Below are 17,897 nucleotides of genomic sequence, written 5' to 3' on the forward strand. Positions count from 1 at the left end.
CTGCCACTTTTCAGATATGAAGATACCTTTTGTAAGAGTATATAATATTTATTAACTTCCTACATTCACAGCCAATAAAACCACAGGACAGTGACATGAACCGTTCACGTTCACTCCGATGAAGGATTTAATGATAATTTAACGATCACGCGCCAAGAAAACAGTTTAAATCGTTGTTTCTATCTGAAAATGGTTTTAGCGTCAAGTGTGAAGTTGATTCTATTAACGTTTCTGCAAGAAAACTGCAACAAGCGACAACAACAAACCAAGAGAACAGCTCGTTCCAAACAGGCAGGTTTCCAACGGGCACTGAGCTGCTAGAACTAAATATGTGTGTTTTATGTTTCTCTGTTTTATTTGACCACCGTCACTCCCTCACATTTCTGTCTCCACTTTCTCCCCAGAGGAGAAACCAGAGGCGAACACAAGCAGTGGTTTGATGCTCGACTCTTTTCTTGTACGAGGAGACAAACAAAAGCTCCCAGCGAACCTGCTGTCAAGTCCATGAATGCCTTCCTCCGCCGTCCCTATAGCAACGCCACAATGACGGTGCCTCCGCCGCCACGAAAACAAAAACAAGCCTCGCGACGGCCGCTGTTTACGTGGTGGCTCCCGGAGTAGAGTAGTGGGTGACGTGCGACTCGACGGTAAATCACAGCGGAGTACGAGTTTGCTGATGGAGTTTGACAGCCTCATCTGGCTAATGGCTCCCTGCCTCCCTCTGTGATGGATGTGCGTCTGTGGAGGCTCCACATCCAGCGACGACCTGTGCATGCTGATCCAGATACAGTAGCATCGCTGACACATCCTCAGACAAAGGGCCCCTGGGCACAGACACGTAAACGGCCCCCCCCCACAGACTGACAGAGTCGTACAGTGACGTGTCGTTTGTGGACGTTTTGCCTCCGAGATCCGTCGTTTCATGTATCAGGCGTCATTTTACGTCTCTCTGAGGTGGTTTGGTTGTTTGACGCCTCTACTGTTTATTGAGTCAACAGTGAACGTGTCCAAATTGCACCAGATTTGACTTACGATCAGTTGGCACAACCTCGTTCCATGAAGCTCCCTGCGGCATCAATCTTGTAGAATCCGATGAGTGCATCCTGAACTGCTGTGAGCGTCAGTTCTTCTCCTGCAGCTACTTTGGCAACGCTTTCGTTTCATTTAATAGTTTAACCCCCGAAAGCCTCCAGTTGTTTTTCCATGAATGAGAATCCTCCTTGAAACCAGGGGCAGCAGGAAGTTGATGAGCTCCTGCAGAGATGTTTGTGCCACGGGGGGGGGAGAAGGTGAAATATGAAATGCACACTTCATTGGCCGAATCAATAACTCGTAGATCTCGATCAGCCGCCGAGGGGACGCACGTGGATTCTGTTTGCTGGGGCTGAATTACACAGAACCTGGTGTAAGAGGTGGTGGGAGCAGGGATGATTTACGAGCTTCTCCACTACAGCTAATTAAACAGAGCCGACAGGGAGCTTTTGAAATTTCTAATCCTCTGATAGACACTCAATTCAACTTTTGACAGCTTTACAACAGCTGCTTGTCCGGTTGAGTAAACAGCAACTGCCCAGTCACTGGAAACCCAACGGACGAGGCAATACGTTAAGGTAACGCTGCGCCGCTGTCATGTACCCGACGCTCGGGATGATGGGAAGAATGAAAGATCCTGACCTTTGCTGTAGATGATGACGATTATTCATTTTCAAGGCAAAGCTCCTCTTTAATTTGTGATGTTTACACTCTCGACTCCATGTTGGTCACGGCTTCAGTCAATCAATGGACAGATTCCCTCATATTTCAGCCTCACATGAAACTTTTGGATCTAGTTTCCCATTTTAGCTTCAAAATACTGTCTGAATATGGTCATTTTCTCATATTTATGATATTTATATTGAGGGGGTGGTTAAAATTAAATAATAGAAGAAGAAAGAAACAGGCTGAGCATCTTAAATATGCAAAATTAGGATAATTACCTCTTTCTTTCCTTACAAAATGAGAAGATATACTTTTTATAAAAGCACATTCTGTTTTTAACTAAGTAACTTCTCTAAAATTGTGTTTCAATAAAAAACAGCGAGCTTGTTCACCTCAGAAACACCTAATGCCTCTTTCACTGATTTCTATATTCCTGTCAGATTGAGCTGGTTCTGTTTTTAATATCATTGCAGGTTAAACAGAGATTTCATGCACTTCAGTTAATGTGTCTAATGTAATTTGATGAGATAATTATTGTATTTTTCCCTCTTTATGCTCATAAACGATGTTAAATGAACATTTGGAACAAAAACTTATCAACACAACTTGTCTGCATCTACTTCTAATTCCTGTTTGAACTTGGATTCACAATAACAACTGAGGACTGTAAAGACACTACCGGTCGGACTCACTTGCTCCCACCATCCCCGGTGTTTCCCAGCAGGCCATCATCATCACCAGCAGCAGCATCAGCAGCAGCAGCCCGGGGTCCAGCTGCAGAGACCCGGTCATAACCTCCTCTGTCTCCTCCTCTTCCTCAACTCTCCTCCGGTCTCACTGCAAGTTTCCCGGCAGGGTGACCGCTGGCTGCTCGGCACCCTTCACCGTCATCCTGCACGGTCCCTGCACGTGCACGGTCCCCGGTTTTATGTCCAAGTTGCGCAAAGTGGGTCAGCGGGAGTCTGTGCGGCTGCGGATTCAAAGAGCCCCCTGGTGACGCCCCTCAGCCCCGCAGCCCCGGGGAGCAAACAGGTAGTTCGGGCATCGCCGACACTTCTCCCCCCCGGCTCCTCTGCGTCAAACGTCCGCGGGAGGCGGTGCTCGTGAAGCCGCAGGCGGAGCTCCGGCGGCTCCGCTGGCGTCCGCCTGGAGGAGAGAGGAGCAACGAATAACGTAACGTGTGTTTGTCAAGGAGCGCAGAGGAGGTGCGTCTCACCCAGGAGGCGACAGGCGGCTCTAATCCCGCAGATTATATGAAGAGAAGATGTGTCTGTCTGCAGGAGACACACACACACACGTCACCACACTGAGGATGAAGGAGGATGAAGAGGAGGAGGGGGCTCCTGTCACCACTGGATTACCTTCATCATCTCTCAGAAGAGGCAACTGTTGATTATGTTAATCAGTTCAACCAGGCACCACTTTCTGATGTAGCGCCACCTGCAGGTCTTATATTCATGGATTTCATTAAATCGCTAACCAAGCAATTATTCAATTCAAATTATTGTATTAATTCTGTGGAGCATCGTCTTTACGCACGACTCGGTGGCTCTTTGCTTCATCCACCTCTCTTCAGAGCTGTGTGAGCACTTAATTAACTTATTAATTAACTCATTAATTAACTCATTAATTAACTCATTATAAATGTACCTTCTGGAGAAGAACAGCTCCAGGACATCTGAACCAGAACACATTTAAAAAACTGCTCATCCTCATTTACGACTGTAGAATTCTGTGGGTAAAGATCACACTGGTATCTTTGTCAAGGCTCAACAGCTGGAACCACAACTCCCAGTAAGAAAACGTGGAACACAATAAACTATAAATCTCTGTCATATTATTATCTGTGAAGTATCACGGGCCTTAAGCAGTAATTGAAGATCAAGCAGAAGATAAACCAGAACAATAATTCCCCATTTATTAGAAACCTTCAAATAGATATAGATTTTTCAATAGAAAGCAAACAAGAGCAATTCATTTTCCTCTTGTCAAATTTCTTCTCATAATATTAACTACAAAGTTCAGCTGTAGAAGATCGAAGATGGAACTTATCGACCTCGGCTCATAAAAAATCTATTGAACAAACAAACATGTTCTGTGGAGTAAACTGTGCTTTGTCCCAGTTACTGTGTGGTTTCAGTTTAATAAAACACAGTTTAATAAAACACAGATTAATAAAACACAGATTAATAAAACACCTGTGGAGCGGCGTCGACCCCCGAGACGCTTCTTCACACGTCGTTAATCTTCAGTTGAAGCTTTCGATTGAGCCTCTGGTTTATTTATTCTCCAGTTCGTTCTCTGCAAAAGTCTCAGGTCGACGTCTGTGACATTAAAGATTGATTCAAGATCAAATGCAGTTTGAATTTCTTGGGTCAGATCTTCTGGTAGCGATCAATGTCGCACATTCAAAGGGTGGAAACAATACTATCAGTTTGAAATGTAAAAGGTTAATTACTCTCATCTCTGCAGATTGTCATTTGATTCACTATCTTTCACACTTTATTCTGCACAGTGTGAACTCTTACAATATCAAATTCCCTGCGTTGATATTAAAGATGGTTTATTTCTCTCTTGATCAGTCACATTTAATGTGCTTTCCTCTGCACACTTTTCTCAATTCTAATCTCAGACGTAGAGAAGTTTTGCAGCTTTGTTTGAGAATCGTTGGGGGTCACAGATCTGTGAAATTAAATAAATCATCCAGACGTGGAAGCTGAGTTTTTCTCTGTGTGGACAGGAGTCAGTGGAGACGGTTCAGACATCTGCTCTGGATGCCTGCAGGGCGCCTCCCTGTGGCGCTTATTGAGAACAACAGGGGGAGAGGACAGAAGCGAGATGAAGAACATGCTGGAGGGTTTAAATATTCCATCTGGTCTGGGCACGCCTCAGGATACAAAGCTGCAGAACCTGAGTCATCGAGCGGAGAGAAGGACTTTCTGCAGATAAATAAACTGTCATGACGTCAGTTAAACCTTCAGAGGGAGATTCTTTGAGTTAAAACTGTAGGAGTCCATATAAAATAACCATTTAACCTCTGACCTCTGACCTGCCAGCCCCCTAAAGATTCTCCAGACCGGCGAAACATCAGAGTTTATTCTTTGCTTTGTTGCTGAGCTTCCTCTCAGCTCCCAGGAGAACGTGTCTCCTTCCTTGTTTACTGCAGTATGCTAATGTGTTTCTGCCGTTTAAAGACGACGCCCTGAAGTCAGGAGGCAGAGGATTAACGCCGCCACTGCTTTGAATAACTTGGGACTCATTTTAAGATGACATAAATGTTTTTTAATCATTTTTGGGGGATTCATTTTCACTTAAAATATCAATTAACACATTTTTTTAATTGAAATTGGTGACTGGACACTTAAATGATCTGTTAACGATTGCAGAATAATTCTTTCACTGACAAACTGTCTTTTCTGAACGTTAGATGTTACACCAGTGGACGCTGCTGATGGTTTGTAATCATATTTTTTACCAAAACATCCCTCCAGTTAACTTTGACAACATTTCAGTGTACTGACCCAGTCCACCAGGGGGCGCTAGCAGCCTGCAGAACATCATGTGTCCTTTGGCGAGGCCGAGATTATGAGTCAACCAACTTCAGAACATGTCTTCCTCCAGCTGAGCAGAAACACACCCCCACACACACACCACATCACTTCGATGGCAAATCAAAAAACACACAACTGCAGATAAGAAAACACACAAATGCAAATCACACGTCCGATCGGCGACGACCCTTGTAGACAGCAGTTAAAACAAGCTTCTGTTGTGTTGCACTTCGGGACCACACAATCCTCCTGATGTGACCTTTTGTCTCCTCCTCTTCTTAAATTAGGTCACTTGTTCAGATGTTTCCTGTATTTCACACTTTTATGCAACCAGCACAGATTAGAACCAGCCCCCTGCATCTTGTTCTTTGCTTGGGGGGGGGGGGGGGGGGGGGGGGGAGAAAGCTTGAAATTACGAGGCCTAATTTAATTTATTTTTTATTCTTCACTAATGATGGAAGGCAGCCATGCGTGGTCTGAGCGAGCGGCTCCACATATGGTGCCGCAGCCACGAGGAATGTCAGTTTCTGTAAACGGCAAATCCAGCGTGCGCCCACGTCCGTCCTGCAGAGCGGAGCTGCAGCCGAGTCTTTATCAATGAGGGAAATTAAATATAATGTGCATATTTAATCTGATGAAACTAGGAGTCAGAATATCACGCTGTCAGATAGAAAATACAGGATTTAGTCTCAATGTATTAAAAGCATGGAGCAGATCATTATTATTAAATGGCTCGGTCTGATTCACAGAAACGTCCGGTTCTGTTTTCTCCACGGTTTCATTCGTCAAATCTTAAATCCTTTTGCTTTTGAGTCTTAAAGTCGCTGATGAGCAAACAGAAGAATCACGTTCAGTGTTTTCTGTTCTTTATTCAGACTCAGATAAAGTAGATGTTTGACCCTTGAGCAGATGATCCGAACGCAAAGACCTCGAGTTATGATCATCGCTTTACTAAACCTCTTCAATCATTTCCGTCTTTCTGTCTGAACACACACACACTCTCTCACACACACACACACACACACACACACACACACACACACACACACTCACACACACTCACACACGCGCTCATGCAAACAGTGACACTTCCAGTACATTCAGGGCATCAAGTCTCCAGTCCGACTGACACCCAGGGGAAGTTGTGTCCTTTGTCAAAGCAACTGGTTCTGCCACACTGGCAGCTGCAGCTAGGAGGCAGCCGCAGTGTGTGTGATTGTGTGAGTCTGTGTGTGTGTGTGTGTGAGAGAGAAATCACTGTAAATAAACGTGTGCTGTATTCAAATGTAAAACCACTTACAGTCATACTCCCACCGCTTGATTGACAGCTGATCTCTAGCAACGGCACAGCTGCGAGTCCTTAGCAACAAGGACGGAGACGAGATGCATCGGCACGTAATCCGTCATCTTTATCTTTTCCCACCAGAGGCTGCAGCCAAACACAAATGATGAAACATCCACATTCATCTCCATGTGTTTGATTTTCCAACTTTCACATTTCTTTGGAGGAGATTCGAGTTAAATCTGAAAAAGCAGATTAAATAAATCTTGGAATCTGGAAGCAAACAGCAGCTTCTCGGGGGTCAGAGGTCACAAGAGTATTAGAGTCAGTTTAATATGAAAGAAATGATTCGAGCCCGAGTAAGCGGAGGATGATCTCATCAAATTACGACTTTATTCTTGAAATATCGTAATTAGTTGATTGATAAGCTAGAAATAATAAAAACCTGCAGCCATTTGGTTTTAAATTAAGACTAAAACCTTCTCCGCTCGCAGCTTCTTTCTATTAAATATGAATCATATATATTCATGGTTTCCTGTGTGATTTCACTGTTCTCCCACTGTGGCTCTTCCACTCGACTCTGCTGCGACTCGAGGCCCCCGAGCTCGTCTCCGGCGCTCCGGCGTTCCGGGGCCCTCTGACTTTGCTAGCGTCAAAAAACTGTCCTTCTGAGGTTCGGCGATGTTCCTCCATGTGTGCGGCGAGTGTGTCTCATCTCCAGCCTCTGGCACGGTCAGGTCTGATTTCTATCACGGCGCTCTTTGGACGGGCGGAGGAAACGGTTCTCGCTCTGCCTCTGCACTGCACCAGTTACACATCTTCGTCTATCTGCTCATCTATACGTGTGTGTCTATCGATCGGCTCATCGTGACTCCCCTGGTGGGAAATCATCTCCATCTCCGCACGTGTGTATTCTTGCACGGCCCGCCCTGCAGTTTCACCACCCCATAATCCCCTGGCTCATATCAGCACAGTGCCCTGCTCGTCATCATCCTCCTCATCTGATTTCACAGCCGTATGTGCCTCGCATCTTAACATGTCAGATCCCATCGGATGGTGGGAGTCTAAATCCTATCGGGATTGTTCCAGGGGAGCCCACGTGTCGATGCGTTGATTAAAATAGATTTCCGTCATATAGCGTTTGTTATGACTCAGTACCAGCGTTCTGTCCTGTAGATAATCCTCAGACTCCGGCTCTACATTACATAATCGAGGCAAGATGGCGGCGCAAGATGGCGGCACGAGGCGGATCGCGGAGAGTCGTCATTAGTAATAAATTTCTGTGCTTGTCTGACCTGACTGTGGTTTTTCTACAGGAGGCGAATTAAATGTTTAACAGCGAGAATCTCGTTTGAAAACCGACAATAAAACCAAAGTGGGGTCAAAGCCAAAGGTTTAAAATAGTCATCAATTTAAAATTTAGATACATTTAGATAATGAGAAAAGATTATGATCGACAAAAGGACGTTGAGAATAAAAACACGAGGATCAAGAGGAGACTCGTTAACTCAAAGAGGCGAAAAGTGATCTGCAGCATCAAGCGTCAAGACGGGAACGTTTGAACTTCATCACTTCTCTTAAGATATTCTTTCAAAACTTTTATTAGACACATTCTCGTTCCTTGTTTCAGTCTCCACAGGAAATCTGGGTTAATATTTCATCCATCGCTGTACAGAAGACAGATTGTCGGACTAATCTGGGAGAAGCAGAATCCCTCTGTGACTGAAGTGTCTCCTCATCAATGTGTAATACCCCCCCCCCCCCCTCTTGTGTGACAAACTAAACTAGAAAGCTGAACTTACTGCACATTGTATCCTGCATCTTGTTTTGTGTTTTGCACGCCAACAAAGAAAGAACACAGCGCTTGAGCCCAGAGGAGCTGGACCCAGAAAGCTCCTTCACCAGACGGAAGTGTATTCATCACGGGTTTTGGCCGGGGGGGGCGCGTAGTGTGTCCATTAATGGCTGCATTGACCACATCAGTGGAGAGGGTCAGGCCATATTTTCCATTAGGAGCGCGGAGCTGCTTTGTGTGGAGCAGCTCTCGAGTTGTGGACGGAGGCTTTCAGAGCTTTTATTGTTGCCCAAGACACTGGAGTGCTGCAGCTATGGCTCACGGGGAAACACTCGCAACACAAAAGAGGCGAGTTAGACGTTATAAAACGGCCTCTTTCTGAATCACGGCGTTATCTATGTTCAAGTACAGATTTCAGTCTCTGGGTTTATTACTTTAAATCCACTTTTACACTCATTTCCTGCACAAAACTAAGAATCTGTGGGAATATTGATAATAATGAATATTAAGAAGACTTAAAGGTATTTTTTAACATTTTACATTTATAGCAAAGTAGTTTTTTCTATGAGTTGTTCACCTTGAATGTCACCTTGGACTGAAATATCTCAGGTATTGGAGGGAGAGCTGTGATATTCACGATTCCCAGAGGATGAATCCTAGAACTGGGCAATAAAACAAAATCAGTATTATTAAAATATAATTTTAAGAAAAAGACAACATATATATATCGTTGATGCATTGTGTAAGAACATGTGGTTTCCGTTGCGAATCAAAACGACCGGGCTGATATAGAAGAGCAGCTGCCAAATAAATACCATCATTTTACAGATGTAAGCACGAACAGATTCACTGGAGGTAAAAGTTGAAACTTTCTGACATTTTAAACAAAAGTCAAACTTGTTCGCTGTCCTATCTCGTCTTTTATTCGTCTGTCTGTTACTTCTAATCTTTTTATTCGTCACTTATCTGTTGAATATGGAATAATGAGCAGCAGCAGCAGCAGGTTTGTGCCCAAAGTGTTGAATTTAAATGTCAGAGGAGACACTGGTGAAGGTTAACGAACAAGAATGGGAATCTACATCTAATATGAGGAATTATATTGCTGAAAACATGTTACTGCTCTTTACAGGGTGAGTGGGATGCAAAGCAAGATCTCCTTTTCATGAGGGGATGTATTTTTCAGACTGAGCGTCGAGAGGAAGTAGTAAATATAATTTTTCACAGCACAGAGGGTTAAATCCATCGTTGACATCCTGCCCCAGAGTAAGAATTTTAATTTGCTGTGGTCAAAGTCAAGTGAATTTTAATGGCTCTTAATCACACTCGCGGCCTCGGGCTTTGTAAAAGATAAAAATAGCAACGTGAGCAGGAACAAAAAAATCCAACAATAAATCGACTTAACAAAAGAGGGTCAAGAAAAAACACACAAGTCGTCAAATATAAACAGGTTTTTCCACAATTCGCTTGAGTAAAGAGGGAAAAACGGATTAAAGAACGATTTTAAATCACCAATTTGATAAAATACTCAAACAATCAACACAGAAACGTCTCATATATGTGACTGAATGAAATATGACTGATTTTATTCCCCTGGCTGCGACTATAACCAGCATTTTGGGCTTTGTTGGGATTCAGGAGGTGGAATTTATTTACATTTGTAGCTTAACTTTGGAAGCGGACGCCTCTGGGATTAGGGAGCAGGAGTCGGAACATTCTCCAAACACGATTTCCTCACGCACACGACTCAAACAGGTTAAAACCACTGTTTTTTCAAATTGCTTGTTGGGACTGACACCCTGTGAGCCGACTGGCTACGCTCCAGGTTTCTGACAATCAGAGGCTACACGCGGTCACACGTGGAAAACAACACATTGATTGCGGAGGGGAGTGTGGCCGGAATAGCTCAGAGCCAAAATGAACACTCTTCTATTTGCCTGACCCGCTTTTAAATGCAGAACACCTTTGTTTTTCCCCTTCTAATCTGCTGAATGAGTTGAAAAATACTGTTTATCTCCTAATATTTTACGCGTTTGCTGATTTTTCTAGATTCCAAGACTTCTGAGGATGATATGAAATTCAATAAAAAAACCTAGAGATCCCTTCACCCCTTCACCACCAGGGCCCCCTCCATGGTTATTATTCGATGCAGCCCCCTTTTGTTACCCCCCCCCCCCCCCCCCCTCATCAACAATCAGAGCGATTGACCCTCACTGCGAAATCCCTCACTCTCTCCTTCACGCCCTTCTGCCTCCATTAGGACCCCGGCACCCTGATTGGAGACATGGGTGGCTATGAGGACAAACTCTGTATGAGGCGGGGTTGTAATCAGTGGTGTTGGGGGGGGGGGGGAAACCAGCCTGGGTTCATCACCTTGCTGGAGGGCATGAGCAGGCGGAGGGGGGGGGGGGGGGTTAGTCAACTTATAGGGGCCATGGGAGCTGCCCCAGCCCCTAGTGTGCCAATAATCTGCCATCTTGGTCCTAAACTCCCAGACTGCACCTCCTCTCTCCTGATCAGGAGCCCCCCCCCCCCCCCCCACCGGTGAGAACTTTGACCTTTGACCTGAAGGAGGACGTCGTTAAACAGGACTGAGCCACGACTACGATTCAATTTTCAGCCTTTTCCCTTTAATCAAGGGTCAAATGCTGTCAATTCATATGTAGAGAATTATCTATGATTTCAGTTTTTTTATTCGACGACTTATCATTGCCCTCCGAGCCACGCGTCATATAACTTGACAGATTAAATCTCAGAGCTCTGAATGCATTGAGCACTAATGAAGATCAGACAATTACACAAGAACGTTATGTAAACCTGTTTGTTTTTTTTTGTTAATCCAGGGCTCCCACCACTCTTGGTTTTTGGAGTTTTGAGGATGTCGCTCAAATATGAAACAGATTCTATTTTGACGTGACCCTCAGTTTTACACCGGACTCTAATTTCCTCTTACGAGTCAATGTGGAGCAAATTTAATGCTCTATTTGTAGTTTATCCCACGGGCCATTTAACAGTCGGGTGGGTGGGTAAAGGCATGGTCACCATTTTGTGTTGCATAGGTGCAAACATCATGGAAGCCTCAAACACAAAGCCTGTATATTTCTTGTATTTGGTGCAGGACGAAGACTGGATTTTACTCTGAGAGCATCTGTGCTGAACGAAAACAATTGACAATGAGGTGAAACACGTCCCTTCATTGTCTGCGTTGCCCCTAATCCACACAGCATAACCCCACTGTTTGCTTTCCCCTGGCAGCTCCCTTCAACGTTCTGCTGCTGCTGCTGCTGCCGTCAAACCCTAATAATGTCAGATTAAAGCTCTGCACAACTGCCCATCTGACATGAGGGCTGGATTTGTGCTGGATTGGAAAATCTGGATGGGAAGCCTCCAAAGCCCTGTAATTCTGCACGTACACACTCGCACACGGGCGCACACAAACACACACAGAAGCAGATTAAAAAAGCAGAGAGGATGGAGAGGATATGCATGTCACAGTGGTGTGTTTGTGCACAGCTGTGTGTGTGTGTGTGTGTGTGTGCACAAGTGTGTTTGGTTTAACTTCTTTGAGATGCACCCAGCCCCTGAAAAGTTCCTCAACTGACCTGAGTGCGTTCCTTCACCACGAAACATGGTACCTCGAATCTGTACCTCGGTGTGTTTTTAACAGAAGTCAGTCGTCATTCTCACACGAAGCAGAGTTACTTTCGTGTCCATTGTCATCAGCAGTGACAAGGACGAGAGCTCGCCGGATTTTGGGGGCGCTCGACCCTCCCCTGGGACACACGAGTGCCCCGGGGGCTACAGTTCGGATTCAGGCCACCTCATCCCCAGACATGCCCCCACGATGCCCGTGTGCCTCAGTGGGCATGCCTCCCTTTTGTTGCAGTGGAGGGGAAGGGGGGGGGGGGGGGGCGGTCGACTGGGGGGGGCGGTGGGCGATGGTCACCCAGATTACGCCCCTCATCATACGGCCTATTTACACTTGACACCAAACAGTATGGCAAACAGCATCGCGCCGCAGCGACATTAAAACCTGCGCTCACTGAGGAGGCCAGTGCGTTTTCGATTCATCATATAATTTCAACGAGCGTCACGTGTTCCCGTGGTCGCTCATGTGACCTGGCGGCTCGGACCAATAGGGCGGCAGCGTTTCTCCTGGGCAGAGCAAAAGGAAGAGGGGAAAAAAAATTATTTGCTCTGTGCGATTTTTAATCCTGCGTCGCTGAAAGTGGTCATCGTCGGCTGCGTCCTGTGCAACATTAAGGTAAACTCTCTTTTTTTTTGTGGCTCTTATGAAGAATCGTTCTGAAAACACTCGGCCAAGGTGGGATGTAGAATCTCTGTCTAGAATTAAAGCACTGAAATGCAGAATTTATTATTTTTAAATTAAAATGACAAACTGACTCTTGTGTACTTGTGGAAAAAAAACGCATCGAAACTCGTACGAAATGCAGGTCAACGCCGAGTCGGGTAACGACATCAATAATTAATTAACTCGCCAAACTTCGCCGCAGTCAAGAATAATCACTATCCTCGTAATGACCCGTGACGCGACTTATTGACTCGTTATCTAATTCAGTTATTCGAAGTAGATCAAGTTAACATTTTCGGGAAGTTACCCTCGGCGCGTCCCAATTAGGTGACGGCATGCGGCGAGGAGGGATTTTGGTTTCCCCCAGAGAATAGTCAATTTTCTGGTCAGTCGATTTTGCTTTTCTTGGGTCTGTTGATTGTCATTGTTTGCCTGTTCATTGTCCCGGGTGGTGATTAAGCTCGAGGAGTTTTTATTGTTGCAGAATTAGCAGCGAATGAGGGCGAGAATGAAACCGATGATAAGTGGAAGAGCTGCTGCTTGTACACGTTTAACGCCACGAAGCTGCACTGAGCGTTTTCACCGTGGGAAGGAAAACGTAAAATCAGTGGAATTAAAACCAGTTCCTCCCGGTGGTCGTTACTCCAATTATCGTCACGCCGATATTAGCACTGCTGATGGCCTTATTCTCGGCTAGTCAGAGTCCAAAAATGCCATTCGTCGTTAGCTCAAAAGCTTAAACGCCGTATTTGACTTATTCACGCAGACAATGAACTCCTTTGTTTGGGTAAAACATCTCGTGGGATCATCAGTGAAAGTGTTGTTTGCATTTAAACGTGTGATCCTCACCGAAGGAGATGATACTATAAATAGAGCAAAGAGGGGAAAAACGGTGAGAAAAAGGTTTTGACGGTAGCAATTCGCCGAAACCGCAGGAAAAAAAAAGGCGAAGCGCTCTCGGTTCCGTTTCTGCATGACCGCTCGCCGGAAAGCTGCACGTATGGAAGCCATGACTTTGTGACAAGCAGTGATCTCACATTACAAATTGTGGCAAATCTAAAATGGCCGACTTAACGCTCGGCTCTTGGCGCCGCATTCACAGCACAACATGGTGTGCCTGCGCTCGCCGGAGCCCCCACCCCCCACGGTTTGGACGACGCGAGGGCGAACGTGCGCTTCTCTGCGAGGTACTTTTAAAGCCACTTGGCGATAGTTGGCCCCTCGTGTCGTCTTCGCTCGTCGCCTCCTCCGATTTGACTGCTCGTGGTGAGGATGTGGTGGCCGCGGCTTTGATTGTGATTGGGGCTGAGCGATCAGGATGCTGGGCTGCTGATGTGGGCTGACAGCTCTTGAGAGCACTGTCATAGCGGGCGCATAGGAAGGCCGATAGGGTGGAAGCCCCCCCACTCCGCCGCACCACGTACAAACAAAAGCCTGCGCCAGACGAGACGAGAGCTGCTCATATACCAGTAAACTGAGGGCGGAAACCTCCAGACTCAGTAACTCCATTTCCCCTGCGTGATCTGCCGACAGTTTCTATTTCTGACAGGAGCGATTATTCATCATCCTTTCACCCCCCTCCCACCCCTGCTCCTCAGATTGTTCATTCCCGTATCTTCCCCCAGTCACAAACTTTGTCTGCGAGAGGTGCTTTGCTCCGGAAATGTGACTAGAAAGTGGCCAAAAGGTCCTGGAAGCGTGCGGGACTCATCCACGCAGAAGAGATCCTGTGGAAACATATGGATCATCCAGGTCACCCTCTGTGCTCCCCCTCTGCTGCCCTACATGCACGCTCACAAACATGCACCACAGGCCAGTCGTGGATTGGCTGCGTTACAAGTGAACCTTTTCCTTTTGGTGGAGGACGTTCACCGGCACATCAGCGGCCGTGCACACACACACACACACACGCAGTCCCAACTCTTCCTCATTAATATAAACCTGATAACAACAGGAGCAAGAAATCCTCCTGTGATACTTCAAAGACGGCGAACACGTACAGTTTGGTCTAGTTTCACATTAATGGGGATGTTTTCATTGGTTCGGAGTTATTCAACGGGAGCTTTTCCTGGCTGAGAAACAGAGGACGATTTAAAAAATGCCCATAATGGAAGATTTACAGAAAACATAGTGTGAATAGATTGATCCCTTTCTTTAGATGGAGGTTGTTTCATAGCGGGACAGTTTGCCGTCTTCCTTCACCTTGAAACTGACCTTGTCTTTCTTTGCATTTATGGAAAACAGGACATGAACGTTCACTGAGACAGAAATAAGAGACAGAGGGAGAAATAAAAACAAATATAACTCAACTAAAAAAGATTCGGACGCCTCCTTCCTGAACATCTGAAATACAGATCAACTTAGTTTGGGATTTATAACCGTGTTTGATTATTTGCAAGATCCGGCAAAAACTACACCAGGATGGAAAACCAGGAAACTTGTAGAGGTTTAGTTTAGGACTGGTATTTGTCAGCTTCACTTCGAACAGGCTCATCACACAAACACTCGCGGACGTTACACACATTGTGACCGAAAAACCATCGCAACCAGAAAATCGTTTCACTACATTCTCTGACACGTATTTCACATCCTTACATTTAACTTTCTCACAGCAATAAATGTATTAATTATGTCAAGATTTCCCTCAAACTACTTGTGATGCTTTAATTTCCCTTTCTGCCACATTAAAAGCTCCGAGGTGAAGCTCTCGACACAAACCTCTGCAGCTTCCGCTCAGGCTCTGCTTGTACGGTGATGGAGGGTTTTATATCAAAACGTCATAATGACATATCTGTAGATATGTGGATTAGGACGAACAGATGACAGGAGCTTTGGCTTAGATTAGACGTGCCAGACGTCCATTTAATGATTTTCTTTACATGATTTCGCGTCTCTCTCTCTTTCCCTCTTTTCTTTTTCTATCTGGGTGATGATTGCACAACAACAGTGTGATTGTGATCACTGATTTTAGACATGTGCAACCTGCAGGAAACACTCCATTAGTCTGGTATTACATAATGTCATATTCCTTTCATTTGACTATATCTTTTTGGGGCTTAGGTTTAGAATTGTAGTGTTTTCTGCTGGAATAATGGATTCTATTAATTGTTTTAAGCTTTGCATTTGTTTTTGCTTCTCAAAATCATCTAAATTTACCCACATGAGAGAAGAAATCACCTAATCTTTAATCGGACTTAGTGAGAAAAGTGATCATCACAATAAAATATCCAACATTTGTAGTTTCAGTGCAACTTGAGCAGTAAATGCTTCCCTGAATGTGATATATGTGAATAAAATACATAAATCACACACAGGGTGAAGGTGAAAAGGACTTTATCCATCATTTTCTACATTTCCTACATTTTTGTACCAGTATGTGAAGTGATTTGTCCATTAAAAATACTTTAAAACTGAATTAATTAAGCAGAAATGATTTGATCCTTCTTTTAAAACCTGCTGTAGGAGCAACATCCTTCCCTTTTTGATATTTGCCGCAGTTTTTCACGATTTTAAACCCTTTTCCGGACCCGAGCGACAGCGGACAGAGCGATGTGGACCACGTGAAAGGGGTCGGAGTGAGTTGATTGACACTTAGCTGTGCGGCCGCTCTCAACCTGGAGTTCAGGGCCGAGTCAACAGAGAGGGACGTCCACTTTTACATGCACACGGCTGTAATGAGCCACCTCGGCCTCCTTCCTGTCAGAGTTAAGACATAGAAGAAGATAAAAACATTCAATTAAGTCTAAATGCCTTTAAACACTGATCAGTGCTCATGTTTGAAGTTCTGTACTTTCACGTGTCATACAGCTGCACTTAAATTAGCTTTTCCCTCCATTTGTCCAGATGTGTTTTCCCATCAATTCCACGCCAGTGCTTCTGCACAACAGCAGCATCTTCTCATTGTTAGCTGCACATAAAGCGGGACGATGGCACAAAAAGGGAAGAGACCTCAAGTTCTTCAAGAGCAATGCACGAGTCTTTTCTGTGGCGAGCGCCGAGCAGACGCAGGGAGAGATGGGAGGCGGGGGGGGCAGGGGGGGGGGGGTAGGTGGGGGAGCCATTTTGTGCACTGCGTTGTCCAGCCGAGCGTAAAGCGTGATTAATTCAATAGCCGCCATAGAGGAGGAGGCTAGCAGCTCTGCAACGCCGAGCGTGACCCACTTTCCCCGTCAGATGTCATGAAAAATTCCCTGCTATCCCTCTCTGCGCTTCTCATTCGCCCCCATCGCCAACTTCCTGCCTGATTAGCAAAGAGACGATCAGTGGGAAATCACAAAAGTCGATGCACGTGCAGTACGTCTGAAGCCGTCAGTACAAGTGGACACGGGGCGGGAGAATTTAGATTTCTGTTTTAAAAAATTCAGACCCTAAAAAAAACTGCTGGAAGGTTTTAGCCCATCGGGGCAAATGAATCACGGGGCCTTGACCTAATTCTATTATGCTACAGGATGTATGAGCAAAAGTCGTGTCTAGGAGGACAACGATTCAGAACGCAGCTCTTAACGCTGACCTCCTTCGTCTCTGAGGTCCAACACGCTCGTTTTTGTTGACCTAAATCTACACAGCAGTATCCCAGAGTCTTAATCACGGCAAAGGGAGGCTCCTTAAGGATGAATATATATTTAAAGGGCAGTTTATCATCGTGCACGAGCGGGGGAAAGCGCGCACTAAATATAAATGTAGTCCGGGATCGTATATAAAAATAAATCCTGGCTCTGAAGTCACTTCTTTAAGAACTTCGTTGCCCCCAGAAACCACACTCGGTCGTCTTGACGGAGGATGAATTCTGTGCCATCCATCATCAGCGTCAGCTCCAATCCCGTCCTCAGTCCCTCCCCCCCCCCCCCTGCCCCTGGAGAGGACCTGCACCGCTGGCTTGGGTCTTAAACCCGGATTAAGGCTTTTTATGTAATCTGGTCTCCTCTGGGAGATTGGAGAGACAGCTGGCAACAGAATCCCTGTCCTTATCTGTCGAACCTCCGCTGGCCTCCCACCGACGTGCATGCAGCGTAGATTAGAGCCGGGGCGATTTCTGGGGCCAGAAATTATTTGTTTTTTAACATATGTGCGGGTCCAGTTGGAAAAACATAAACACCTGATCAGCTCTCAGCGTGAACTGGAGCTTAAAACTGGTCAAATGAATGAATCAGAAACTGTTTTAGTAACGAGTCAAGGTTCATTTTACACCTTTTAAACTCTCCTTGCTTCATTTGCAGATTTAAATTCTTTCAGCATTAAAATCAGCTGCAAGTCAGACTCAAT

At 45.3% G+C, this 17,897-nt stretch overlaps 1 protein-coding gene across 1 annotated transcript in view; it reads right to left on the reverse strand.

Annotated features, from left to right (window-relative positions):
* Positions 1 to 17,897, reverse strand: part of LOC117774989 (fibronectin type III domain-containing protein 4-like) — a 28,332-nt gene that overhangs the window by 7,809 nt on the left and 2,626 nt on the right. The window contains exon 2 of the mRNA XM_034607761.1: positions 2,391 to 2,844. Within this exon, the coding sequence (XP_034463652.1) occupies positions 2,391 to 2,490 (100 nt within the window). The 5' untranslated portion in view covers positions 2,491 to 2,844. The remainder of the gene's footprint in view (positions 1 to 2,390; positions 2,845 to 17,897) is intronic.

The sequence above is a fragment of the Hippoglossus hippoglossus genome, chromosome 2, assembly GCF_009819705.1.
Source record: "Hippoglossus hippoglossus isolate fHipHip1 chromosome 2, fHipHip1.pri, whole genome shotgun sequence".
NCBI lineage: Eukaryota > Metazoa > Chordata > Actinopteri > Pleuronectiformes > Pleuronectidae > Hippoglossus > Hippoglossus hippoglossus.